This window comes from Folsomia candida, unplaced genomic scaffold (assembly GCF_002217175.1).
Source record: "Folsomia candida strain VU population unplaced genomic scaffold, ASM221717v1 Fcan01_Sc033, whole genome shotgun sequence".
Taxonomy (NCBI): Eukaryota; Metazoa; Arthropoda; class Collembola; order Entomobryomorpha; family Isotomidae; genus Folsomia; species Folsomia candida.
Window position 1 is genome coordinate 516647 of NW_019091225.1, and position 25076 is coordinate 541722.

Consider the following 25076-nt stretch of genomic DNA (forward strand, 5'->3'; position numbering starts at 1 on the left):
AAAGGCAAAAGTTTATTCATACGAAAAGGGGCAATAGCCTTGACCTGAGAGACTTTCCCTCAGGCAAATGCCTTTCCCGTTTCCTTGGAGGATTTCCCTGGTTTTATTCATACCAGTCAATGTCCCCACGGTTGTTCGATGCCCCCCTCATCATCTGCCCATAGTATACAAACCCCTCCCTCCCCCATTCTACAATGCTAACGTCCCCCAATGTCCCCACGGCTTCCGCAGTCACTTCGCACATCCACAAGTAAAAGTGCGGTTCTGGGTGGGAGTAGATAGATGGATATATTTATATTCCTGGCCTTCGCGTCCTTCATCCTCCTCCTTTTCGTCTCTCTCTCCTTCTTCATTCCGGGATATGGCCATACAATGAACTCTCTTTTTTCTCGTGGTGGGATGAGCTCGGAAGTAAATTGATGGGCTTTCTTTGACCATTTGGAAGTTCAAAGCTGCGATTGTAATCTTTGACCCACGTTTTTTGTTGTGGCCTTCTTCTTCTCCTCTTCTCTGCTCATTTGTTGCTCCAGGTGCTCAAAATAAATAAGAGTTTACTATCTCAAAATCCCTCATTGTTCCAAATTTCTGTATTGTACGAGACGATTTGATGGCCCCATTTTACTTAGCGTGAGATTAATCACGAAACAAAATAGTGCAAAAGGAAGATATGTACGACTGACTTGGGCAAAAAATAAATATATTTTTAGGAAACCATCATCATCCAAGGAGGAAAAAGTCTTCTCCTTTTGTTTTCACATCCTGTACGTACGTACTTATGTACATGTACTTGAAGCCATATTCTTCAAGTAGATAAGCACTCGGTGAAATTGCGATTCGAGAAAACTTTCTCCCTTCCCAGAAGAAGAAGAAGGAGAGGGAGATTCCATCTCTGATACATTTTCTTGCATTGGGTGACAAGTGCTGTCGGCAGGCGGGCGGGCGGGCGAAAACGTCGCCATTTACAAAGGTTTACGTCTCTTATCCTTATCACTCGGTTGGCACTTGGGCTTTGGTGCATTGTTATGTTTTGTTTACTTCTCCACTTTCCTCCCTTTTCTCGCGCTGATGATGATAACCTACGGACGGGGCGAGAGAAAAGAGAAGATCTCGTCATGCAGGATGATGTGGATGATGACGACGTTTGGTTGGTGTGCAGAGGAAAAGCTGCTTTTCTTGCAAGTGAGGAGAAAGTCCTTGAGGAGACTCCAGTCTCGCCAGCCAACTTACGTGGAACAAAAGGGGTGTTATGTGATTTGGAGAGGAGCAGAATGGGAACAAAAAGTTGGTTATCTTGCAACACTGCCAGACATGGAGGGCGTTGGTGGGAGGCGGTGGAATACGTGTTTTGGGAACAATAGAGATGAAGGAGAAATCAACAGTGGTGTTGTGCAGGGTTCGCAGTTTATCGGGGGAAAGTCGACGAGATGGGATCTTCAGGTTCTGATGTGCTTACCTTTTTGTGGATGGGAGAATTCGAACAAAAATGAGACTCGTGAGTGAGTCGTGATAAGTGATGATTTCTCGTGTTATAAAGCGTGTTATTTCTCGTTAATGGATTCACTACACTGAGTAGCATCTTATTATGAGGTATTTTAAGTAATTTTCACTTGGGGAAAGTTACAAATAATTAAACTATAATTATGTTATAAATAGTAATGAGTTTGTATTATTTGCATGTTTTGGATACAATCTTAGATTAATTAATTACCTTCTTGCAAATTTGAATTTATATCCGATTCGGTTACAAACTCACCCTATTTTTATTTGCAACCGGAATTTTTTCTTCTTCTTTCCGCCAAATAAATACGATTAGCTTGTGTATAACCCATGCACATAAATCAATACTAGTTCATATTCCGTCCGAATTTGGGTCAGCTTTATGAATTCCCTCCTCCATTTCCTTTCTCCTCCGTAAACTCGAACCTCATTAAGTTGTGTATTCACCTTTTGAAAAGTGGGATTTGGTTGAACTGCTACTGATGCAGGTCGGACGAGCAAAATCCAATTTCATCACAAAATATGGAGAATGTTAAGTCATAACTTGCCAGTTTCGTCTGTCTGTTGCCTACTCATCATGATCACGACGAAGAAAAGCAGCCTCACGGGTCTCGCCCTCCGCCTCTTTCATAACCATCTCTCTTTCTCCACTCGTAGTGCACTCTAAAAAAAATCGGGTGACAAATGTGGGTCCGGTGATCGGGGTTGTTACCATTTCGGTGGTAGTAGTATGCTTCCGCTTGGAAATAGATTGACACCGAGCACGTGGTGGATGTTCCCACGTGGTGATTCCGCTGTACCCAAATATTATCCCCATCCGGTTAAGTCGCAGATACTACCGGTCGGTGATAATCTGTTGGTGAAATTTCTTAGAGTGCGGGAACAACAACAACTCTCCAGATTAACACAGTTCCTACATCGGCGGCTACTTTGGGGTAATTCTTCTCCTCGCAGTCTCGGGATTAAAGGGAAGACGGAGGAGAAAGTAAGAGTGACGTTTGAGTTGTTGAAGTGCAACCGTGTTGTGTTAGCCTGCCTGTCATAAAAATAAATAAGGTTGTCTGTACAAGTGCCCTTTTCTCCGCATCGCTACATACTACCAAAGCAACCACCACCACCACCACCAGACTCACTCGTAGGCACGGAGTCGCTTGCTTTGTGCTATTTCGTGGACGGAGAAAGCAAGAGAAAGCTGAGTGAAGTTGCAATAAATTGAAGAATGGCACCGTAATAATATCCAGGCGGGTTTTTTACCTACGTCGTTCGTGGTGCGGGTTGGGAGTAGGAGTTCAACAGCGTGAAGCTTAGCTCATCATCTCGTAATGATGATTGGTATTATGCGAATGGAGCTTTTTCTCTGGTGCCGTACTCCCACAACAGCACAAACAACGCCAAGAATTCGTATGTACGTACGTATCTGTGAGAGGAGAGAGAAAGTGGGAATGTTATTACGAACGTGCGTGATCCGTGGCTCTTACGCCAGAGTTTCGCTGCATGTTGTTATTTGTTGTTGTCTAATAAATTATGGTTAAAATGGAAGGATTCCAAATGTAAGAGTGACAATGGGGTGGGGTTGGTTGGGATTTCGGGCATATTTTGTATACTCGTTTATTAAGGGAATTGTACTTTTTTGGATTATTTTAGATGTAGAAATATCAGTACCTACATAATTTGAAAATGAGGTAGTCAGTGTAAACTTTATACAATTTTTTCACTCCGAAATTATGTACGCAGGTTGATAAATAAAACTAGTTGCTACTTTCACCTTGTTAGCCAAATATCTTCTATATCCGAAGGATTACAACTTTTTTTCAACTGAATGAGAAACTCCCGAGTGCCACGTTACTAAGAAAAAGCCTCCTCATTTTTGTACACTTTCACTTCCCACCCGTCCAATAAGACTCCTACAAAACATGTTTCACTGACTGTACCATTCTTTTTTCTATTTTTACTCGCAATAAAGCGAAAAATAATAAGGCAAGCACTAATTCCAGAGAAAGCAGGAGCAGCAGTTGGAGAAAGTACGGTGCCGGATGGTGTTATCTTCTGTTCTGTTCTGCTGGTTCGTCGAAATGTCCAGTCCAAGAATAAATCGGATAAAACGGAACTTGAGCTTTAGCTCGGAAGTAGGAAGTAGATTTTAGGCTGGACTACTGTCCGACGATCTCAGTTATAAAACGCAATGAGTGTAATGCAATAACGAACTACGTGTGTGGTACTTGAACATAATGGACGATCTATTTCTCAGCACTCGTGTTAAATTCTCGCCTTGCCCTTGTCATGTTCCTTTCTCACACAATCCTGCTTTTCCCTACACATTATATGTACGCTTCTGGATGAGGCGAGGAACTGCACCAGGCAGCCGTTGCTTGGTGTATCGTACATACTATACACACATGATGCCATAGGAACGAACGTACGTATCTGAACTGAACTTCGCATCGATCTATCTCTGGAGAAAGTTGGGCCGTTATTTGGCTCTACGCTGTCCTGTGGATGGATGAACAGAGGAATGTGGCCTGGTGGTCCTGAGAAGAAGAAGAACTTCACTATGGTCGAGTAAGTGCAGTCAATGGAAAACGCCGGGTGGAGAGCGAGCTAGGGAGATGGATGGATGAGAACACAACAGTTCACTGAACAAAATTTTGTGGTAGGAGAGAAAGTAGTGGAGCAACTATTTTTTATACTTGTTAACTAAACCACCACCACTACACCGACTTTATTGGGAAAGTGTGTGGTGTGTGTGTGTGAGAGTTTTTAAAGAATTTTAGTTCCGCCGATCGATGAAAAATTTACCAATATTTATTCAGGAATGTGGGCCGACAAGCTTTACGCATTAGTGGGTCGGGTCGGGTAGGTTACCACGATTAGAGAGGGAAAGGTTAATTAATGTGCAGGGCGATAAATTTGGTTAGAAATTTCAAAGCCGCGTAGGAATTTCACAGATTTCCATGTGTGAAGCGAACCACACATTATTCGATTTTCTCGTCCTGATCAACTCGCGTTGCCAATTTGTGTAGTATTCCTTTTCAGTCGAGTTCTTCGCTGCGTCGTCTTCGAAGAATTTGGGGATATGGTGAGTTATAGGTGGTGGTGAACCGCATGTATGTACGAAGGTGGATGTATTAGCACTCTAAAAAATACGGTGACAAACGTGGCTCTGGTAATAGAAGTTATTATCATTTCGGTGGTAAAATGCTTCCGCTTGGTGATAGACGGTCACCGAGACAGTGGTAGGTGTTCCCCCGCGGGATGATTCTGCTGTAACCGAGCGATGACATATTATCACCATCCGGTAAAGTCATGTATTCTAAAAACTCGGTGATAATCCGGTGGTACTAAAATTTCTTAGAGTGTACATACCGTCATTATTTTACGGAAACACCGTGGTCCTTGGTTGGTTGGTAGATACGAACGATGGGTTCGCTCAAGTATGCAGAACTAACATCACGTCCCACCGGTGCAATCAGCAGGTTTAGGTTTAGATGATGGATTCATTCGAATTTTGTTCGAGTGCTCACTCACGCACCGTGAAAAGAACACTTCACCCGCGCACACACGCTCCTCTGCCCATGGACCGAGGAGGAAGGAGGAGAAAGTGAAAGTGGAGAAAGTACCAACTTAAACGAGACGAAGAACAAGAAGAAGAAGAGGACTTGAGTACACTTCACGACGCGAAATTAGGCCTCATTACGAAACAGGCGACAATTTCAGGGCGTGCAAACAAAGAAATAATTATAATTGGGGTTGCCATCTGTGCCATAATTTGTAATTTATGTCATGTAAAATCCTAATTTGGACCAAATTTACCCAAAACTCGTGCACGCTCCCGTACACTCGTTCTAGATTTTGATCATCCGTGAAACGAGAGAGAGAAAGTTGGTCGACCAGAGATAGAAGTAGATTTAGATTCGTTAGATAGTCGTCGATCCTTCCTTCCTTGGAAGTTATTCTGGCCCCATCTCCTCCTCCGTCTGTCTTTTCCCCCTTGTTCCACTACGTACTGTGGCTCGTTATGCCAACCTGAGCCTTGCACATACACTCGCATTATCCGGCCAATGAAGGTGGTTCTCTCGCTGGTAATGGGATGTGATGGCATGATGGCAGTTGATCTTGATGTGCGTGTGGACGCAGACTGGAATATAATGGAGTCTGACATACATAGACGTACGTACAAGTTTGAAATTCAGAAGCTTACTTATTGCCAAGGAAGGAGATTTTCAGAGAATGCATTCATGTACTTACAATGATGCGGTCGTCGTACTTTCTCTGCATGTTTTTCATTTTGTTGAATAGATACGCACCATGTATGTATGTACATTTGTTAGTCCCGGAACGAGAATGTTATTCAGGAGGGTACTGACTGAATGAACGGTGGGAAATGTAAGGTTTGCTCGGAATCGATTCATTTGAGAGTATCTAAACGCCACTCGATACTATCTTGCCAACAACAAAAGCAAAATACGATTCCCAGGTGTCTCTTTCTCCTCGAAAAGTGATAGGTGCGAAACGTAACAGCTTTCTTTGAGTGACAAGTTATGTAGGAGAAAGTGATGCACGTCCACTTCCATTAATTTCGTAATTGATCAGTATATTCCCAAAAAATATTTATTTTTTGGCTTATCTCCCTTCGAAATCGGAAATATTTTCATTTCAGAAATTCTTTGCCCCAGTCTCATATTAATTTTGTAATAATTGATATATTCCCAAAAAATAAATAAATTCGATTTCAGCTTATCTCACTTCGGAACTATTTTCAAATCCTCATCATTTCCCGAATCTTTGGCCCCACTCTCTCACGTGCCGCACGACTCTTTCTTCCTCATTGTTCCTCCGAGTTATCTTTACAACCAACGTTTTTGTCGTTAAGCTTCACATTAGCGAGATAAGAGAGAGGATGAGAGAGCGAGCGTGGTGCATGAATCATATCGCTTTTTTTGTCGGATCAGGATAAAGAAGAGGAAGAGAAGATCAGGCCCGATTTCTTCATTGAATTGAGTTGTATGTTCGTACATTCGTCTTATCGAGATGAGAGCCAGCTAACTTTCTCTTTTTTCTCCTCATACCTTATTTAAGTACTTATTGGTGGACATGGTTGTATTTCCTCACCGATTTCTCTTCCTCCTCCTCATCCGTGACTGAATGTGGGTGGTGGGTGATGTAATGCAACGTTATTAGGAGGACTACGTACTTCCTTGGCCGGATTGTGGTAATGGTTGCAGCAAAGCCGGAGGAGAAGGAGTTAGTGATGTGGTTTGATTTAGTGAGAGGCGAATTGAATGTGCCTTTTATCTAGGGAGAGAGGCACGAGAGCGGAGAATGGATAAGACCACGACCACGACCAAGAATGTGCAAGTAAGGATTGTTCGACTTGGTTTGCTTCTTGATAAAATTAATGGAGAAAGTCTTGATTGATTTCTTCTCAAGTTGAGCCCAAAAGTTGGAGTTGAGAGTAGTGCCATTATTGAGACTTGCTCTCTTAGTAAATAGCTAGGTGGCTGGCATGGGTGGTGTTACAGCAAACAAATTACTCGCGCTAATAAAGTGTGCCACCAGTACAAACAAATTAAGTAATTCGACCAGACCAGACCACTCATGTATAATCTCGACCCTAATTTGTGCCTCCTCCGATAAGTAAACGAGACCACTTTATTAAATAAATCTTAATGTACACAAATTACTTTTAGAACGAGGAGAAAGTCGTGAAGTGCTGCGTGGATGCTCTTTTACATGCAGCTAAGCAAATCAATAACTAGTTTTCTTTCTTTTTTTCGCCATCCATCCAACTTTCTCATCCAGCGATGTTTGATTGTTAGAGAGACGACGAGGAGGCGATGTTGATAGGTGAGGTTGCTGGCTGGCTGGTTGTTTAACCCGGAAACTTTCTCTCTCTCCCGGTATCGGATCAACATGCCTGATTGATACAAATACTAATACGAAACGTGACAGCTGCTTGACGTTGACAAACCAGCGACGAGTTTTGTCGAAGTGGCAGTTTTTTGTGCTAAGTAGCTATTGTCCTCTTTGTTCTAGTTTCTCCCTCTTTTTCGCGATTAATATCATGCTCACTCGTCGTCGTCGTCGACTCGTTCGTAATGGGATCGTTGTAAGTAGATTGATTTTTTAGAGAATGGATGGAGCTACTTTTTTTTCTCTGGCAAAGTGCGAATAGTTATGACCGTGTCGGATGTACCGTGGGAGGTCCCAAGGTGTCAATAAAGCTGCACTTTTATAAACCTCTCTTCCCCGCTAAAAACAAGCACTTTGGCTGTGCGACACACCCAGGAAAAGCGGTCGTAACGAATTTACAAGCAATTTACTCATTTTTCGGAAAGGGTGGTTCAGTGCCAAGTCTGGGGAAAAAAGTGTGGGCCATGAAACCGTCAATTTTTTTTCTGAACGGGACATACAAGAATGCCCTAAATTTTAATGATGTGTTTGTTTATGTCAACCTGTGCCTCATTTGCATGAGTGCAGTGGGAGAGAAACATTATTCAATAAATTTTTAATGGAGTTGGAAGGAACGGAATTTTCCAGTCGTGCGTATCTCTCAAATCTCTGACTCTTCTGCTGGTGGGCTAATAATATTTTAAAGTATTCGTTCAAACCGGGTTTTCTGGTGCTGCTACCCGGGTGTTATTGGGCAGGCTTCTCTCCGACATCCCGACTCCTTCGGAGGAGGAAGAGTCTCTTGGGAAATTGAAGAAATTGAAGGAGAGAATTTTTGCCCCATTAGCTCTATTTACTTGGAATAAACTGTACGTATTTTTGCCACTGGTTTTGTTGACTCTTAGGTGGTGCTGGTGCTGCTGGGCGTGTGCGTGACTGACTGGTGCAGTTTCAATTCAAAACTCAGCGTAGGAAATGAATGAATGACGTGAATAATAACGAGTCGGGTTGTCAATTATGTTCTTTGTGAGGTCTGTAATTTTCGAATTATCCCGAAATTGGAAGTGTTCAATTCACGAGCGAAATAATTGGGAAACGATTAAGTTGTTCGTTTAGTTTTGATCTTTGTGATCAAGATATCCGCTAATTTTGAAATATTTGCTCTGGTAAACTTAAACGGAGTTAAATGAATTTGATGAGCGCTAATCTCTTAAAACAAAGGAGCCCTTTGTACGTATTGTGTTCATGTCGGAATCATCTAAACGTGGGGAACTACAGGGTAATGTAAAGTAAAATATACAGAGGCTGGAAGTGGAAGCGTGGGAGTCCGGCCAAAATTAAAACGAGGGGGAATCATCGATTAGTAATTAGGAAAATCTTAGCACAATGCTAAATGCTCGATTTATTTATTGTTTGATGACTCTAATTCTCGACTCAATGCGCAGAAATTAGTCCATTTAGTTACTAATATGAATATCAAGTTGCAAATTTCTTCAGAATGATGTATATAAAATTAGATGAATTTTTGCATTTTACGAATTAAGAAATTAATTAACTTCATAAGCGAATAGAATTTTTGTCTTGTAAAAAAAGTTTTTATGGAAAAGTTCTCCTTCTCAATTTATTCGTGGCTTCGACCAACTCATTGAAATTATAAAGGATGAAAATCAAATCTGATCTGACACATTTATCGTTTGCGCTTTGTCTGAAAAAATGTTTGTGGCTTCATTGGGCAACAAAATTTAGACAATTTAGAATTTGGATGAATTTCACGCGAACCGAAAACCCACAGGAAAACCTAACAGAATTTATTAAATTTATCTTGTCTCAAAAAATTATTTGTGGCGTCTTCATTGGCCAACGAAATTTAGACATTTGTCACGCCATAAATTCAGCCCTGCTAATAGAACATCGCCTTTCTTCAGAAAACATAATAATTTCAATTTTTTGTCTGCAACGACCAAAATTCCAATCTTTGTCAGTTGACTTGGTCTCGAAAAGAAGCTCTCTTTTTCACAAACTGTTCCTCTCTCTGCCATATCATGCATGATTCTCTACTTTTTATTACCACCATTGCATTGCCACCCATATAGACCCACTTGTGCATACAAAGTGTGTCGTAGTCGTACACAGCCCTTCGTCTTCATTGAATTGGCTCTTATTTTCCCTCTTTTCGCTATTTATACACGTTATTGTAATGTTCATTTGATGTTGTTGACTCGACTTGACATTAATGGCTTTGCTCTTCTGTTTGTTACTCTTTTCTTCCTGACTTTACAACCTTCTCGCGGAAATATACGGCACTGTCAACTCGTACATATTTATATTTACTGGGTAAACGAGTAGCTAAAGTAGCTGAAGAATAATACAGCTATAGAATTTTCCTGGTAAAGTTGGTGGCAGTGTTTCGGGTGCCAGTGCAAGATATGATGGGAAGAAAGTGGTTTCTTGCGGGTATTTTAGCCTGCAAGAAATGCAAGGCGCTAGAAACTACGCCCCGCCGCTATATTTCATACGGCGCGTGGCTGGATGGCGCATATTTGTTGCACTTTCTCCCAGTTTCGTGCACCCTGCATTTCTTGCGTTTCTTGCACCTCGCATTTTTTTGCGTTTCTTGCACCTTGCATTTCTTGCGTTTCTTGCACCTCGCATTTCTTGCATTTCTTGCACCTTTAATTTCTCCCAGTTTCTTGCTTTCCAGTCCAAGAAATTTAGCAAACCTGCAAGAAACGAAACCCTAGTTGGTCTGTAGAGGTGGCTTTTGGTTTTCATCAAGTCCCCCAAAAGTGAGATAAGTTGCTTCTTCTCCTCCTCCTCCTTAGCTATTCATCTTCATCACAATTTCTGTCTCGGTTAGAGAAATAAGGAGATTTCAGCAGCAGATAATTTCGAGTTGACATGCCATCTAATCTTTATGTGATTGGATATTTGATTGTTTGTAGATTACTCCCATGTATCTATCTTGAGACTTTCGACAAGATGACGATATTGGATTTGTGAAGGGAGCAAGCAAAGCTAATTAAAATTATGAACTGGAGGGATTCTTTACTTGGCAAATATTGCTTTTGCAACATGAAATCTAATCAAGCTTGTCGTCCTCCCTCTGGTTTAGTTGATCTTGCTGTTGTGGTTCATAATCTTGCAAGAAGAGATTGAATCTTATGTTGACAAAGTCCTCGCCTCATTTTCTACAATCAATTTCTGCGCTCCATGTCATCGCCAAGATGTAAAAGGGAGCAAAATTCTCGGAACGGGAACGACGACAAAGACATACTTTCAACTACTTTGCGTGGCTGAATGTTTCCGAGAATTTGCTCAATGATGCTGGATAATGGGAATATAATCATGATAATATTGGACAACAGAAGTCCTACTAGTGCAGAGTCCTTGTTAGCTCAAAGTTTTCCTCTACAAACTACCCGGAATTTCTGAGTGGGACACATCATTGGGAAAATTTCCATACAACAGTTGCCAGAAATTTGACATTTCTCTCTCTCTCAACTTTTTAGTCGGGTAATGTAATGTCGCTATAAAGAAGGAATTTACGAGGAGTTGTTGTCATCATGAGAAATAATCATGGAGAAATCGGCACTTGTTTGCCTCGTGGAGAGAAGAGGTCGTTTGTTCCCTTGTATGTTGTTTGGTTGTCATTTACTGTGTTAATTCTTCCTTAAAGGCATCCTCCCGTTTTTTTTCGGGCAGGATTTTTTCACAATGAGGTTTCTTCTTCTGAGAGAAAATGAGATTTTTGAGGGAAAAGAGAGACTGTCAGATTTTGCCTGCCAACCATTCTCCGTCATCCATCCAGCCACTTTCCCACACAACAAAGCAGCTGCATCTCAACTAGTGGGAAAGGAAAGTATGGGACATAAAAGGGTTAGACGGGTCAAAGAATTACTGCCACAGTTCTGGATTGCGTATTAAACTCAAACTAAGATGCTGGTTGAGTTTAAGAGTTCTCTCTCTAAATAAGTTTGCCACCACGGAGAGAGAGAGAGACAGTGGCCGCGGAAGCTGTGGGACATCTGGGGACGCTAACATTGTAGGATGGGGGAGGGTGGGGTTTATATAACATGGGGAGATAATGGGAACCTCGAACAACCGTGGGGACATTGTTCCTCTGTCCGCGGTCACTGGAGAGAGAGAGAGACAGGCAGAGTTGAAGTTTTTAGCAGTCGTGGTGGTGGGTTTGTTGGCATGTTGATGGTGAATTGGTTTGGCTTGGCTGTGTCTTTATAGGAGTCATTCCGTCATTCCATTTGGACTGGATGTCTGGGGAGTCATTAATTTCCCTTATTTTCCTTTTCCCCCAATAAAAACTCTTTTTATTATCGATTGCTTCTGCTCCTTTTCTTGGTACACACACATTCTTGGAGATTTTCTGAGATGACGACGACGACGATTCGAAATCCTGCGAGATTCAGATCAGAGGCCCACACGGAGAGAGGTAGATGGTTGGAATGGGATCAAATTTTCAGCAGAGAGAGGAGACGACTCATATTGCGCTTGTTTACAACTAGATAACTGGCATTGCATATATGGAAATAATGTGTGTCGTCGATTTTGGGTCGTCTTTTTTGGGATGAAAATCTTGCCAAATTTTGTGCGAGAAGAGAAGAAATCCCTGAATAATCGGAGGAGGGAATGGAAATTCAATTTATTTCAACTCTTTGTGTGCCAAAGTGGGTTAGTAGAAATGGTAATTGTGTATACATGGTCGTACGTGATGTACTTTCACCTGGATGGAATTAAGCGAATTTTTACGGGGACGGATGGCTGCAAAAAAAAATTGCGACTTCTTTTTTTTACGAACTTGTGAAATAATCTATTTCCCATAAATCCAAATTGACTCTCTCTGGTGGAAAAGAAAGCCACTTGTGATGTCCAATTTATCACGAATGAAGTCAGGTCATTTATCGGCTCACAGGATTTGTGGTTTAACCTCTGCTACGTTTTGTGAAAAGTGCGGTGCACAGCAGTGGCCGTGCCAATACTGCGAGTCAGCAGAGGACCAGAAGACCAGAAGAGGACCAACATTTGCCAAAACTTGTGAAAAGAAGAGATACGGAAGAAACGAGTATTGCTTCCCATTGCCCCTAATATTATTCATCTTGTCTCATCTGAATGCATTTGATAGGAGGAAAATTGCACTCTGAAATCCCACTCGGGGAATAATTCTCATCCCTCGGCAGCCACATTTGTGGTTCGAAATGGTTCCTTAACTCGTTGTTGGTCTTTTCCTCGAGTCGTCGTCGTCGTCTAATCCTAATGTTGGTACACATACTTTCTCTTACATGCCCTGCTGCTGGAAATGGTCGCTGGTCCTCTCTCTCTCCGTCTGAATGTTGATGATGGCTGGGTTGGAATATTTCCCTTGTTTATTTACGGTGGGAGGAGGGTAGGCCATTTCGGAGGGGAAAAAACGTGATTTATATTGCAGAAACAACCAACCGTGTAGCGAGGGAGAGAGGGACACAACTGTGCAAAAAATGGAGGGTACAGGGTTTCGGGGGAAAGAATCACTTGCAAGATATAACGGGAAGAAAGTGGTTTCTTGGAGGTATTTTGACCTGCAAGAAATGTAAGTCGCAAGAAACTACGCCCCGCCGCTATAGCTCATACGGAACGTGGCTAGATGGCGCGTATTTCGTGCACTTTCCCCCAGTTTCTTGCACCTCGCATTTCTTGCACCTCGCATTTCTTGCGTTTCTTCCCAAAAATGCAGTGCAAGAAATGTAGCAAACCTGCAAGAAACGAAGCACTGGAACCTCATGCCCAGGCGGATGGGAAATTGTGTCATGTGTTTCATTTCAAGTCGTCTCTATAGATCAGCAACCAACCAACCAACCAACTATATCCATACATAAAGCGAATCTTGATCTTTGTTTTTTTTTCTGAATCGTGTCTGTGTGTAGTTTCTCTTTGGTAGATATCATGTCTTTCTCAGGTTTTGGAGTTGTCGTCTTTTGTCTTTTTGTTGACACAGGCCACAGGCTGAGGTTGTGTGGAATGTTGCGTAGCTTTCGTTCGAGAGCAAAAACCAAATGTTTAACTACTTAGCGAATCCTTGTTGGTTGTGGCATGACATTCAGTTTTGTTGCCTATTGTTTTGCTTTGTTTTGTGTTGTCTCATTCCGTCCTCGTTATTTTCTGTAACGTATGACTCCTGTAGTTAAGCATTGTTTTGGCAGAATTTCTGCCCAACGGATTAATCTTTTAGGGGAAAAAGTCAACACAATTTTCTTCCCAGGAATTTATACAAACGAGATTTGTGGTGTGGCGATGTTTGTGACACGGAGTTCAGAGAACAAAATTCGTAGCAGTGTGAATTTCTAACTTGTTGTCTTCAATTAATTACCACTTTCTCCCAATTTTCCAGGCGGTGAAAGATGTCAATTGCCCGGACGCTGGGAAGGAAACTGGTTCCAGTCCGGAGTTCATCAAACCATTTCAATCAACTCGAGTTTTATCAACATCAAAGGAAAATGTTTGGAGAATGACGGGGACAAATTTTTATTCTACAACGAGTACGTACCATTTGTTTGTTATATACCTGGAACAAAACGGGGTTAAATATTTAATGAAATTTTCCTTTGCAGAAAGGAGAACTGTTATCGCTGCACAGTTTTCCACGAGAAGGATAGAAATATACTGCAATACAAAGAAAGTAAGAGTGGCAGAGAATGAAAGAGAAAGCGTCGCATTTTACCCCAGCAGAAACTAATTACATTTTGTCTTCTTTTTGCAGCGTTTTGCATAAAAGATCGGAGATCATTAAAGAACGTTTGCTCAACTATAACGGGTGATGCTAACCTTTTCTCATTGTTTCGACTGAATGGGCAGCCTATTGAGTGCCCTTTTAAGGGACCATTCACCTTCACGTATAATCGTGGCCAGGGCGATTGTAGCTACCCGGGTAAATACATATTTTTTTGTCGTGCTAAATTTTAAATGGGTATTGATTGTGTTTTTCTATAATTAGTTTCCACCATCGAGTCCTGCATCCAACCTTCCAGGTAAATAAATGAGCATGTTTTGTAGCAATAATACAAACTGGTTACAACAATAGTGGGAACACTTTGTCAAAATTGGCCAATTTGTCTGCAAAACTTTCACTTCTTGCAAAATTTCTCTGAATTTACAATTAGTGTATAATGTGCAGGATTTTATGTAATGTCTAAAAGCTGATATCGGTAGCTTAAATTTCTTAATAAGTAATAATCGAAACTTGTAACAATTCGTAAAACGCCCCGTCGAAAATTGGCCAATTTTTGAGCAAAACTTTGCAAATTCGGCACAATTTCTCCGAATATAAATACAATTAGCGTACAATGCGAAGAATATTTTTCTGCTAGCACCTGCCAAAACTTTGCAGACACTTTCCGTAGAAAATGTGCCAATTTTCGGCAGATCGATTTCCACGCTAAACTCTCACTGCCTAGGTTAACAAATAATTAGCAATTTTATCTCCAACTTTCTCCGAACAGGTGCCTTTCTTGCTGAATCAATATTTAAAACGTGTCCCTCTTTGTTCCCCACCTGCAGTCTTCTCCTTAAATTATAAGTCGTTCTAATACACTTTTTTATCCCCACCCTTCCAGGCAACTCCTCAACTACGAGTCCTGTCCGGACGTTAAGGGAACCGAGTCCACAGGTAATTAAAAATTCATTCTCTCTTATGAACAAGCAAACCCATTCTTTCTACTGAAAAAAGAAGCCTTTTAAATTACTCCCCATCCACTTGGCCAACATTTCCGAGGAAAAAATGAAGCACTCGGCTCTTTTCCTTTTCTGCTCCCCGCGTGAATAATGTTTCATTACATGGCGGAATAAATTGCCGACAAAGAAAGCTTCGTGTTACCTCCTCTTCCACCACGGACATGATGAGAAATGAGAAATCGTTTAATGTCCAAGTTGCAAAAGTTGCAGAATTTTTAAAGTCCCGACTCGCTAAGTACTGTTACTTTCTCGAGAGGAGAAAGTTGAGGCCTCCCTTCGTCCAGCATGGGAACAACTACCCATTTTCATGTAGCAAGTTCCCTGAGAGATTCATTTATCCTATTCCACCTCATTTCACAGGGAAGCCAACTAACTTGATTGGTATTTTGGTTGGTTAGTGGTGGTAATGGTGGTCCTTCAGGAAAGAAGAATTATTGCGTCTCGGTGTCTACTTTTTGTAGAAGTGGAATCTGGAAATCTTCTTGGTTTTCGGGTGATATCTTCTCAAATTAGTTGGTTTGCTCTCTTGCCCACCTTTCTTGCCCATATATTTTAAATCCTCTCGCTTTTCTCTCGCTCAATTCCAAATTATCGGGGACAAAGTGGGAGCAAACTATCGAGAGAGTTTTGGTCTAGTGGTCCTTGAGTCGTTCGTTTGCGATGCTGCGCTTTTCCCCAGATAAAAAACCAATAAGAGAGAATTCAGGTTAATTATATTCTAATCCGAGATATCTTTACGAGCTCTAGTTCCCCAGAATCCCATTCATCCTCTCCTGCTTCATTACCCGCGGTTCTCCTTTCCTGCCCGAGTCCGGCCTCACCTATATTTTTACTACCCGGCAATCCAGTGTCCGCAGAAACGTGGGACAATGTCCCCACGGTTATTAGATGTCCCCATCATCTCCCCATGCTATATAAACCCCTCCCTCCCCTATCCTACAATGTTAACGTCCCCCGATGTCCCCACGCCTTCCGCGGCCATTGCTTGGCACTAACTATCTCTTCCTTCTGCAACCGGTGATTGCGAAATGTTTTTCTCTCTCTTTCGCGGGAAGGAGTTACGTAACCGATAAACTAAACTAACCAACACGGGAAAAAGTTTATCCTTCCTTTTCCGACGGGTCGTACTAATTTCGGAGCGTCTGAAATATTTCAGCCTCCCCCCTCGAGATTTACAACTTGATATACAACTTGCAGAGGAGGAGGAAAAAACTTAAAACCGCCGACCAACTCTCACTTACTCACGCAGTCAGTTGGACAAGTTTTATTTTATGCAGGCAAAAAGTGCATTTCAATTTAAATCTTGACTCCTTCCGGTACGAAAACCAAACCAAACCACGAACAGGAAACTGTTATACGGAGAATATTTTACTATTCTGGTGGTGCCAAGACAGCATTTTCATCCTGGAGGAAAAGATGAAATTGGCAATTCCAAAAGTGCAAATGGGTGATGACTATTCACATTTTGGGAGGTTTCTCCTTCGTCGTCTCTCCAAGTTGGAAAAGCTATCGTGGAAAATGGTGGCACGACGAGAAAAGGAGAGGAAGGAGAAGAGAGAGAGAGAGAAGTAACCTAATCTCATTCCAATCTTTGATTGGAATTTCTACTTTTTGTCACATTCTTCCTTACATTGAGCTGTATGGAATGAAATGTGGTTTGGCTTTTATTGGTTAAGATTGTACAAATTCTTAATTTTATTAACGAGCGGGGAGAGAAGTGAAGCTAAAATAGTTTGTGGGATCGATTTGTCCGTCTGTTAATTTATCTGTCAACATGATAGCTTTCGAAATAATCAATCTTTTACTGGTTATGCTTTCGGATATCGATATCTAATTTTTAAAGTAAGAGAGAGTTCGTTAATTGATCTTATAAGTCGAAAGACCGTTGGGCGATGATGTAAAATGTCGCAAGTGTGTAATATTTTGTTCTGCCGGTTTTAGAAGTTAATCGGGGTGGTATTCCAAAAATCATGATCGTTTCGACGTGCATCGACCTGGTGAGCGTGTGAACAAAATCAAATGTCATAAAATGCCGAAACGTCAAAAATGTCAAATTTTCTTAGCAAATGATGCACCTCAAGTATTCATATCAATGCACTCCACTTCCACGAGTTTATTATATCTGTTGCTTGAGTTTAGTGACACATTGGACAATTCCTAAGATTGAGATTTAAAACATAAGGAGCAAAAAAAATTACGTACCTAATTTTTGTTTGGTAAATTTCCCCAATCACGTCTATTTGCATATCTCAATGTGTGAGCAAAATTTCAAAAAATAGAACCAAAAAATTGGTAGCACAAAATTGATGTTGACAAATGTACTCATCCCGGACTTTAATTAATGCCGGTTAACATAGGTTAAAACCAATTTTAACACATCCGACTTACACATTTTTCATAGATTCTACATACATTTAGACTGCGCTACACGAATATCAATTCTATGCTTCCCGTCACTCCTGACAATGCTCATAAGTCTGCATCCACCTCATAGAAAGCGATGAAATGCAAATGTACGTTTCCAATTTGGACCATTTCATATCTGGGATTTTGCGGGGTTTCTTCTTGGCCGATGAGATATAAAAATGCGGTTGTATTCTTCCTACGGGAATTCTTCACAAAAGAGGAAAGAGCTCTCTCCTGGGAAATTTTGTGCTCTTCCTTCCCTTGAATATTTATGTGAATTTATTTTCCCTTGTTGGATGGAAAAGAAGCCAAGCGCGGCCAGAGAGAAAAATTCTGCGCTCTTTGTTTTACACAAAGACAGGCAGAAGCAGAGGAGCCTTTAAGCCGATTTCTCACAGATGAGGTGGAAGTGAAAAAAAGCACGAGGACATGCTCACCCAAAATGAAACACGATAAAGCCCTAAGCCTTAAAAGCATCAAATCAACTGTCAAGCAGGACTTTCTTTTGTCTGAAGAACAAGCACATACAGATATTTTAGCCAGCAGTATTTGGCACTAAATTGGTCTCTGAACTTTAATTGAAGGATTATGTGCATCTAAAATTGAAAAAATATACTGTAAAAAAAAGTTGACCAACGGTGTGACCTGTACTCGCAATGCTAGAAATCTGGTAGTCACGTATGTCCTGGTATTGATTTGGTAACAACTTTTACCGGATTGGTACTAGTTTGTTTCTTAGGATTAGTAGTAAATTTTTCATTACCACAAAATTACTAAACGGTAATGCCCGTTATATATAACCAGTGCCAGAAGAGTCACAAACTCGGGTCAGTGACACTTTAATACCCGTTCTCTACAAGTGTGGAACTAAACATTTGTATAAATCTCAGTCAATAAAATTCCTTAAAAAAGTCAGAATTGCACTTTTACAACGCATTCATACCGTCAATCAACCCGGCTGCTGGCTGTCACCCACCCACCCACCAGCGCAGCAACTTTCTCTCGAGGCATACATACATCTGTGCTGTTCTAAAAGAAAACTGCATTTTTACCAAAGTTTCGTTTGTCTGTTCCAAGAAAGAAATATTTTTTACATTTCTGTAACACATACATACGTACGAGGACATCACATCACTACTAGAAGTCTATTGACAATGAAAAGTCAGCATGCATATAGTCAGCATATTGTTGTCGTGTCACACAGTAAAAGATTCCCAGAAACTTAGCTTAACGAGGCAACGTTTCTCAAAAAGCCACAGCCAAAAGTTTTCCCTCTTTTTCTTTTCGAGAAGAAAAAAAAACAGAAAAACTTTCCACTTTCCTTTGTTCCGCGGGTGAAGTGAAAAAAAGTAGGGTGTACTGCAGCCAGGAAGCAACATGGAGAGAATAATCTTGCGGTTTGGCTTTCTCCATGTCCAGCACTCACTTTCACTTTGAGAAGAAGTTGTCTCTACGATACGACAGAGATATCACTGCCGTCGTCATCATCACATCCAAAACACTCACAATGTTTCAAAAACTTGGTGAAAACTTTCCCCTCAAAATTTATGATAATCAAATAAGCTGTGCAAGTCTGATCTCGGGGTTGTTCTTTCTTTTCCCCTTCCTTTTTGTCCATTGTACCAATCACACCGATAACTAACCGACGGCATTATTATCCGGATTTGTGAAACATTTTCTAAATTTCTTCCCCTGCAAGATGAAAGCTAACCAAATTTTGGATTACTCAACTCATTATCCGGACACAAATTTCAATTTCCACTCTCGTAAAATTTGTTCACGTGTTCCCGAAACTCCATCGATTGCAGGGCTGCATATCAATCGGAATGCCGTACCACACGGTCACGAATGAATGAATGGGATATGAAGAAGGGATGGGCTGCAAGCAAGCAACTTACTTTCCCGGCCGCAAAGTTTACGTAACTTGGCTAATGCAAACTTGATACTTTCCGTTAAGTTTAGAGACTTGGAGGAACTGCGGAGGAGAAGAATGTTCAACTTCCATATCATCAGATGCAGGAGGAACGTGATCTGAGTTTTAATTTTCAATAAAATTATTTAAGCGAAAGGATTTAACGAAGGGTTTATAAATACGGAATTGCATCCAGAATAAATCTTTGTGGGAAAGTTTCCACGAGATGTTTGAAGTGAAACTTGGGATATTTTGGAATCTAATAGTTTTAAGAGATATTTATATCAAATTTTAAGGGTCAGGATTCAATTGCTCGGGTTTTCCATAATAGTTTTCATGTAAAAAAAGTGTGGCGTTCGCCGAGCCAAGTGGCCGCGGAAGCCGTGGGGACATCGGGGGACATTAACATTGTAGGATAGGAGGAGGCAGGGGTTTTTATATAACATTGGCACAAGAAGGGGACATTGAATAACCTTGGGGACATTGTCCCACGCTTCCTTGCGCGGCCACTGGGCCGATCCAAGGGATAACAATAAAAATAAACAACTTACTCCTGATAACCTTTTAGAATTTTTAAGGGCATACTTTTTTCATCCGTATATTTGTTTTTATTATTAATGCGTTGTTTTGTTGAATGGGACAGGAACAAGAGTTCGTTAATCTAACCAATTATATAAATTGATAAACTAAAGAAATACAATTTTGGCGTATAACTAATCCAATTTAACCAAAATATATTAAAATTTCCATAATTTTCTCCCTTGCAGTTGAAGAGTTGACGTGTCTGGGTACCTGGAAAGAGGGCAGTTCTCGCTATCTCTTAGGGCTTATTCGCTACCAGCATCACGCCTCGTACGAAGAGCGTTTCAGGTACAAATAATCTAAAAAATAATCAACATTTGTTAACAAGCTTTAATAAATAATTACTTTTTTTGTCAGGTGCTTTGTATACGAGAAGAGCAAAAAAGGTGGGATTTTCTCCTCCCCCACGATCCAAGTTGTTCAGGGCAGTTTGAGCAATAGTTCCGCCGCAGCGGCACTGACCTCATCGACCCGCGTGGCACCTCAAGGTCAAGGATCCGGTGGGTCGTCGGACATCCTGTTTCGCGTGGCGCAGAGTGGCGATGCAACTTGCAACGGTCTCACTCCAATGGACGGATCGAGAACATTGATTCTCAAGAAGGGTGAGTGAAGGATTCGAGTAACTAGAAAGTTAAGGAACCATAGATAAGCAGTCTCCAGTGGCCGCGGAAGCGTGGGGACAAAGGGACAATGTTTTGATGTCCCCATCATTTGCCCATGTTATACAAACCCCTCCCTCCCCCTATCCTACAATATTAATGTCCCCCGATGTCCCCACAGCTTCCGCGGCCACTGTCAATCTTTTCTTCTCCTGCACAAAACCCAATTCAACTTTGTGCAAGTGTTTTTATCTCCTGGTTGAAGTTGGTTTGGGAGGAATTAGGAAAATGCTGGCTGTATCAGCATGAATGGTTATGTGGTCATGTAGCATGAAGGAGGGAGGGAGCAGGTACGTAGCAAATAGTGCACTTTTCGAGTAAAAGAAACCAACTTGTCAGCAATCGAGGAAGAAGAAAGTGAAAGTCCGCCAGCAGCTCAAGTCCGGTTGGTTGGATCAGTTTTTTTATCTCGGGTTCACTCCAGAGTCTCCAGAGCCTGGAAAACATAACCCAGAAAATCCTCCTCTCGTGGTTTCCCAGTTTACTGATCTCTCCAACGAGCAACGCGGCGGTGGCGGCTTATCAAAAATTTACACAGCGAGTTTTCTTATTTCTGACTGCACGTACGCACCGCTAAGCTCATTGCTACGCACGTTTTGAGAGGAATAAATCGTACTTGTTTCAGCCCCACCACTGCCCAAGTGTCAGTTCCCCTCGTGGGTGCAAGTTCACCAGTGGCACACCCTCGACCAGAGATCAACCTTCAACTTCGACTCGAGTGTGCTCAAAGTGAGCAACTCGTCGGACGCGGCGGGGATGGGGCCTTCCACACTGACCATGACCGCAGTCTGTCATCACATTACGGATAACCCCACGCTGGACAGGGTCGTCCTCGCGTTGCATGTCACGTCCGAGTGGTAAGTTATGTATGCTTTCATTGTCAAGAGGAGAAACAAAGTTGCAAACTAGATAGGCCAGTAAATCAAAAGTAAGCATTTACCTATGTAAACTTTGGCTCTGAATGATGAAAAACCTTGAATTTTTTCGGTTATGGCAGGATATTTCCAGAATGCCTCAACACAATCAAACGCCATTTTCGTAATTGTGCTTCTAATTTTTAGTCGTCGGTCGAGTTCGATATTTGGGTCAATCGGACCACTCCCCACAACGCTAGGGGTGTGGCCCAAATTAAACTTGACCTTAATTTTCACATGGGTGTCATTTTAAAGGAAATTTGACCACGAAGTCAACCCCGTTAATATTTTTGACCTCCGACAAACCCATGGCCGTAAGGACGAGATCAAATGTCATAAATCACATAATTTTCGTGTATCATTCATTTTACATTTTACATTTTACTGTATAACGCCACTTCTTTACGTTCTTATGACACGGTTTATTCTACATACTTTCTTTAATAATAAAGTTGCTCTCATGTCGTCATGTATGTATGTACAAGAGTAAATCATACAACAGCTTTTCACCCCTTCCTTCACCTCTGACTGACGGCACACACAACTCTTTGGCACCAACCAACGACTAGACGACACAATCGTAAACATAGACTTCCACCATATTCACACACCCACCACAATGCTCGTCGTGATCATGAATGAGTGCGACTATTTGTTAATAAAATGAGATGACACGAACCTCCCACAACACGTGGAATTCATTCAGCATTTATTCCATCCAGCCAACGAGGGTGAGGAGAAGAAGAAATGGCCATGAATAAATAAAAGTGTTGCGTCGTCGTTTACTGCACCGAATTTACCAACCAACACGTAGCACACACATTCAGAATACGGTTTATTCACCACTTGTCCTTGTCGACACGGAGGAATAAGTCCCATTCAAATCGCATCACTGCAACCCTCCCACTCATTCAAAAACATATGCATATCTCCGCTACTAGATATGCCGTTTGAAAATTTGAAACATTAAATTTTAAATGGACCTCGTTCACTGGGAATGTTTCGCCAAATGGAATTATGCATGGCCTCGACAGAGTGCTTGTTGTGTAACACGACAAGCAAACACGGAGGTAAAAGAAAGAGAGAAAGTACATAAAATGTTCATTGAATCACCATTCCATTATTATTATTACAATGAAATATTATAGAAATACAGTGCAGGAAACATTATATCATGAGTAAAACTGCGCTATTATTACGAAGAAATGTGAAAATTTTCAAATTCAACTGGGACAAGTTGACGTACAAATAAAAAATGGAACCAAATTTAAATTCAGGAGATGCATATCACACCTTTTCACCAGCGAAGAAAGCAATAAATATTAATCATAATTTACATCTCGAGTCACGCCAACAGCAATTTGGTTGTGACAAAGTACTCCCTTCGTCGCCGACTTACTTAATAATACGACGCGAGCAGTTTGATGCAGTTCGCTTGGTGAATGAATTCCGTGGGCTGGGCAGCAGAACTTTATCTGGTTTGCGAAACAGTGGCCGCGGAAGCTGTGGGGACATTAGCATTGTGGGATAGGGGAGGGGAGAGGTTTGTATAACATGGGGAGATGCGGGGGACATCGAATAACCGTGGGACATTGTTCCTCTGTCCCGCAGCCACTGGGCCGATCCAAGGGATAACAATCAAAATAAACAAATTACTCCTGATAACCTTTGAGAATTTTTAAGGGCATACTTTTTTCATATTTATATTCCTTTTATTATTAATAATGCGCTATTTTGTTGAATACATGGACCAAGACCAGGAGTTATCTAACCAATTTTATAAATTATTAAGGTACCAGAAGAAGAACTTCCTCTAGAAACTAAAGAAATAATAATTTTGGCGTACAACTCAATCATTTTCACGTGGGATAGGGGAGGGAGGGGTTTATATAATATGGGGAGAGGGTGGGACATCGAATAACCGTGGGGATATTGTCGCCCTGTCCCCACACTTCCTTGCGCGGCCCCTGACTGCGAATATATACATAGTGACGTGTATTTAGTTCAGTGGAACATGCTCATTAATTTATGACATGTCATCCCACACTTTCTCTCCATCCAGAGACTAGCAATTACAACTTTATGCGAGTAAAAGTATACGTCCCTACATGAATTGGGAAGAAGCCGTGTCACGAAGTGGTCAATAATTTAGTGAATAATTGGACTAGCGGAAATTTGTACCAGGAAAGTTTGCGACTTTGTTTCTGTTTCAATAATTTACGATTAATATACTAATGCACGTACTAATTTGACGGGGTAATCATATCGCAACTGAATAATTAATGAGTATGTTGCGTTGCTTATCCAATTTGCAGCCAGAGTGGATACATGTGCACCGCGATTTACAGACGTGATGGTCACATCGTGGAAATGCAGATGGGTGAGTTTTGGTTTTAGTCTTGTGATTAACGCGTAATAAGTTACGGATCGATGGCAAAGTGGACGATTTGCAAACACAAGTCAGCAGATGAAGGACTCCTACAGAATATCTCTTCCCGTTCAAAGCGTATAATTTGACAAATCAAAGCTCGCCGTAATAATGAGATTTTCTTTGAACTGTGTAATCGATCAAGAGATGAGAGAAATGTGATGAAAACGATCCAAAAACCACAAAGGAAATAGTTTGGATTAGTTTCATTAGTGGGAAAAGACGTATTTTGGAAGTTGCGATAATTATGTAACAAGAGGTACAAAAACTGTGCAATTAATTATTTGTACAATTATAATTAGTTCAATTGTGTTTATTTAAGTTAAGATAATCAGATTATTTGTCCAACTGTAAAAACGATCTCCTAATTTAAAAGCACGCTTCGAAATGTACAGTTTTAAAAAATAACAAGTTAGCATTATTATCACGTTTTTTTTCGGAAACAAATCAGTGACCTAGAAATTTTAAGTAGGTTAAACTTTATCCAAATCTCGTCTAGACCAGGTAAATATGTAGCTCGCACAAGTGTGCAGCAGGAATAGTGACCCCACATGCAGACCCACATTTTCTCCAGAATTCCACTGCAATTTACGTCACAATCGAATGACACTGGGAAGTGGGTACAGTCGTCCAACTGCGTATGTAGGAGACCCACACCAGCAGGTGTTCCGTCCATCGAGGCGTTGCATAATTAATTTTTAATTACACATTCCCTCTCCGATTCTCATTTCAGGGAGTATCGCCCGTCGTCCTGACGATGCTTGTCACATCTCCTCCTTCAACCATGGCCAGCTGCCTTATGTCACCCTCGTCTGTAAGTACCACTTATTTTCTCCGCATTTATTCTCCCTCCCTCCCTGGGTACCCTTTTATCGACCAGCGTCCTCAGTATGTAGAGCACACCGTTCTTCCAAATCATCATTATTTCCCAACTTCAAACAAGGTCGACATCTATGTCTTACTTCTGCTCGGCTGGCTAATAATAAGTCCTCGCAGTGTGTACATATTGCAATTGTTCTGCCCTTGTATTAGTTAATGCAAGCATAAAGAACGAGTACGAACACGGTTGA

At 41.3% G+C, this 25076-nt stretch overlaps 1 protein-coding gene across 6 annotated transcripts in view; it reads left to right on the forward strand.

Annotated features, from left to right (window-relative positions):
• LOC110860671 overlaps window positions 1-25076 on the forward strand; it is a 50619-nt gene that overhangs the window by 19185 nt on the left and 6358 nt on the right. For all 6 annotated transcript variants that reach the window (XM_035860483.1, XM_035860482.1, XM_035860487.1 and 3 more), the window contains 10 exons: window positions 13766-13913; window positions 13986-14053; window positions 14135-14302; window positions 14369-14402; window positions 14988-15040; window positions 20191-20293; window positions 20363-20607; window positions 21290-21521; window positions 23894-23958; window positions 24740-24820. In XM_035860483.1, coding sequence (XP_035716376.1) covers window positions 13766-13913; window positions 13986-14053; window positions 14135-14302; window positions 14369-14402; window positions 14988-15040; window positions 20191-20293; window positions 20363-20607; window positions 21290-21521; window positions 23894-23958; window positions 24740-24820 — 1197 coding nt within the window. The remainder of the gene's footprint in view (window positions 1-13765; window positions 13914-13985; window positions 14054-14134; window positions 14303-14368; window positions 14403-14987; window positions 15041-20190; window positions 20294-20362; window positions 20608-21289; window positions 21522-23893; window positions 23959-24739; window positions 24821-25076) is intronic.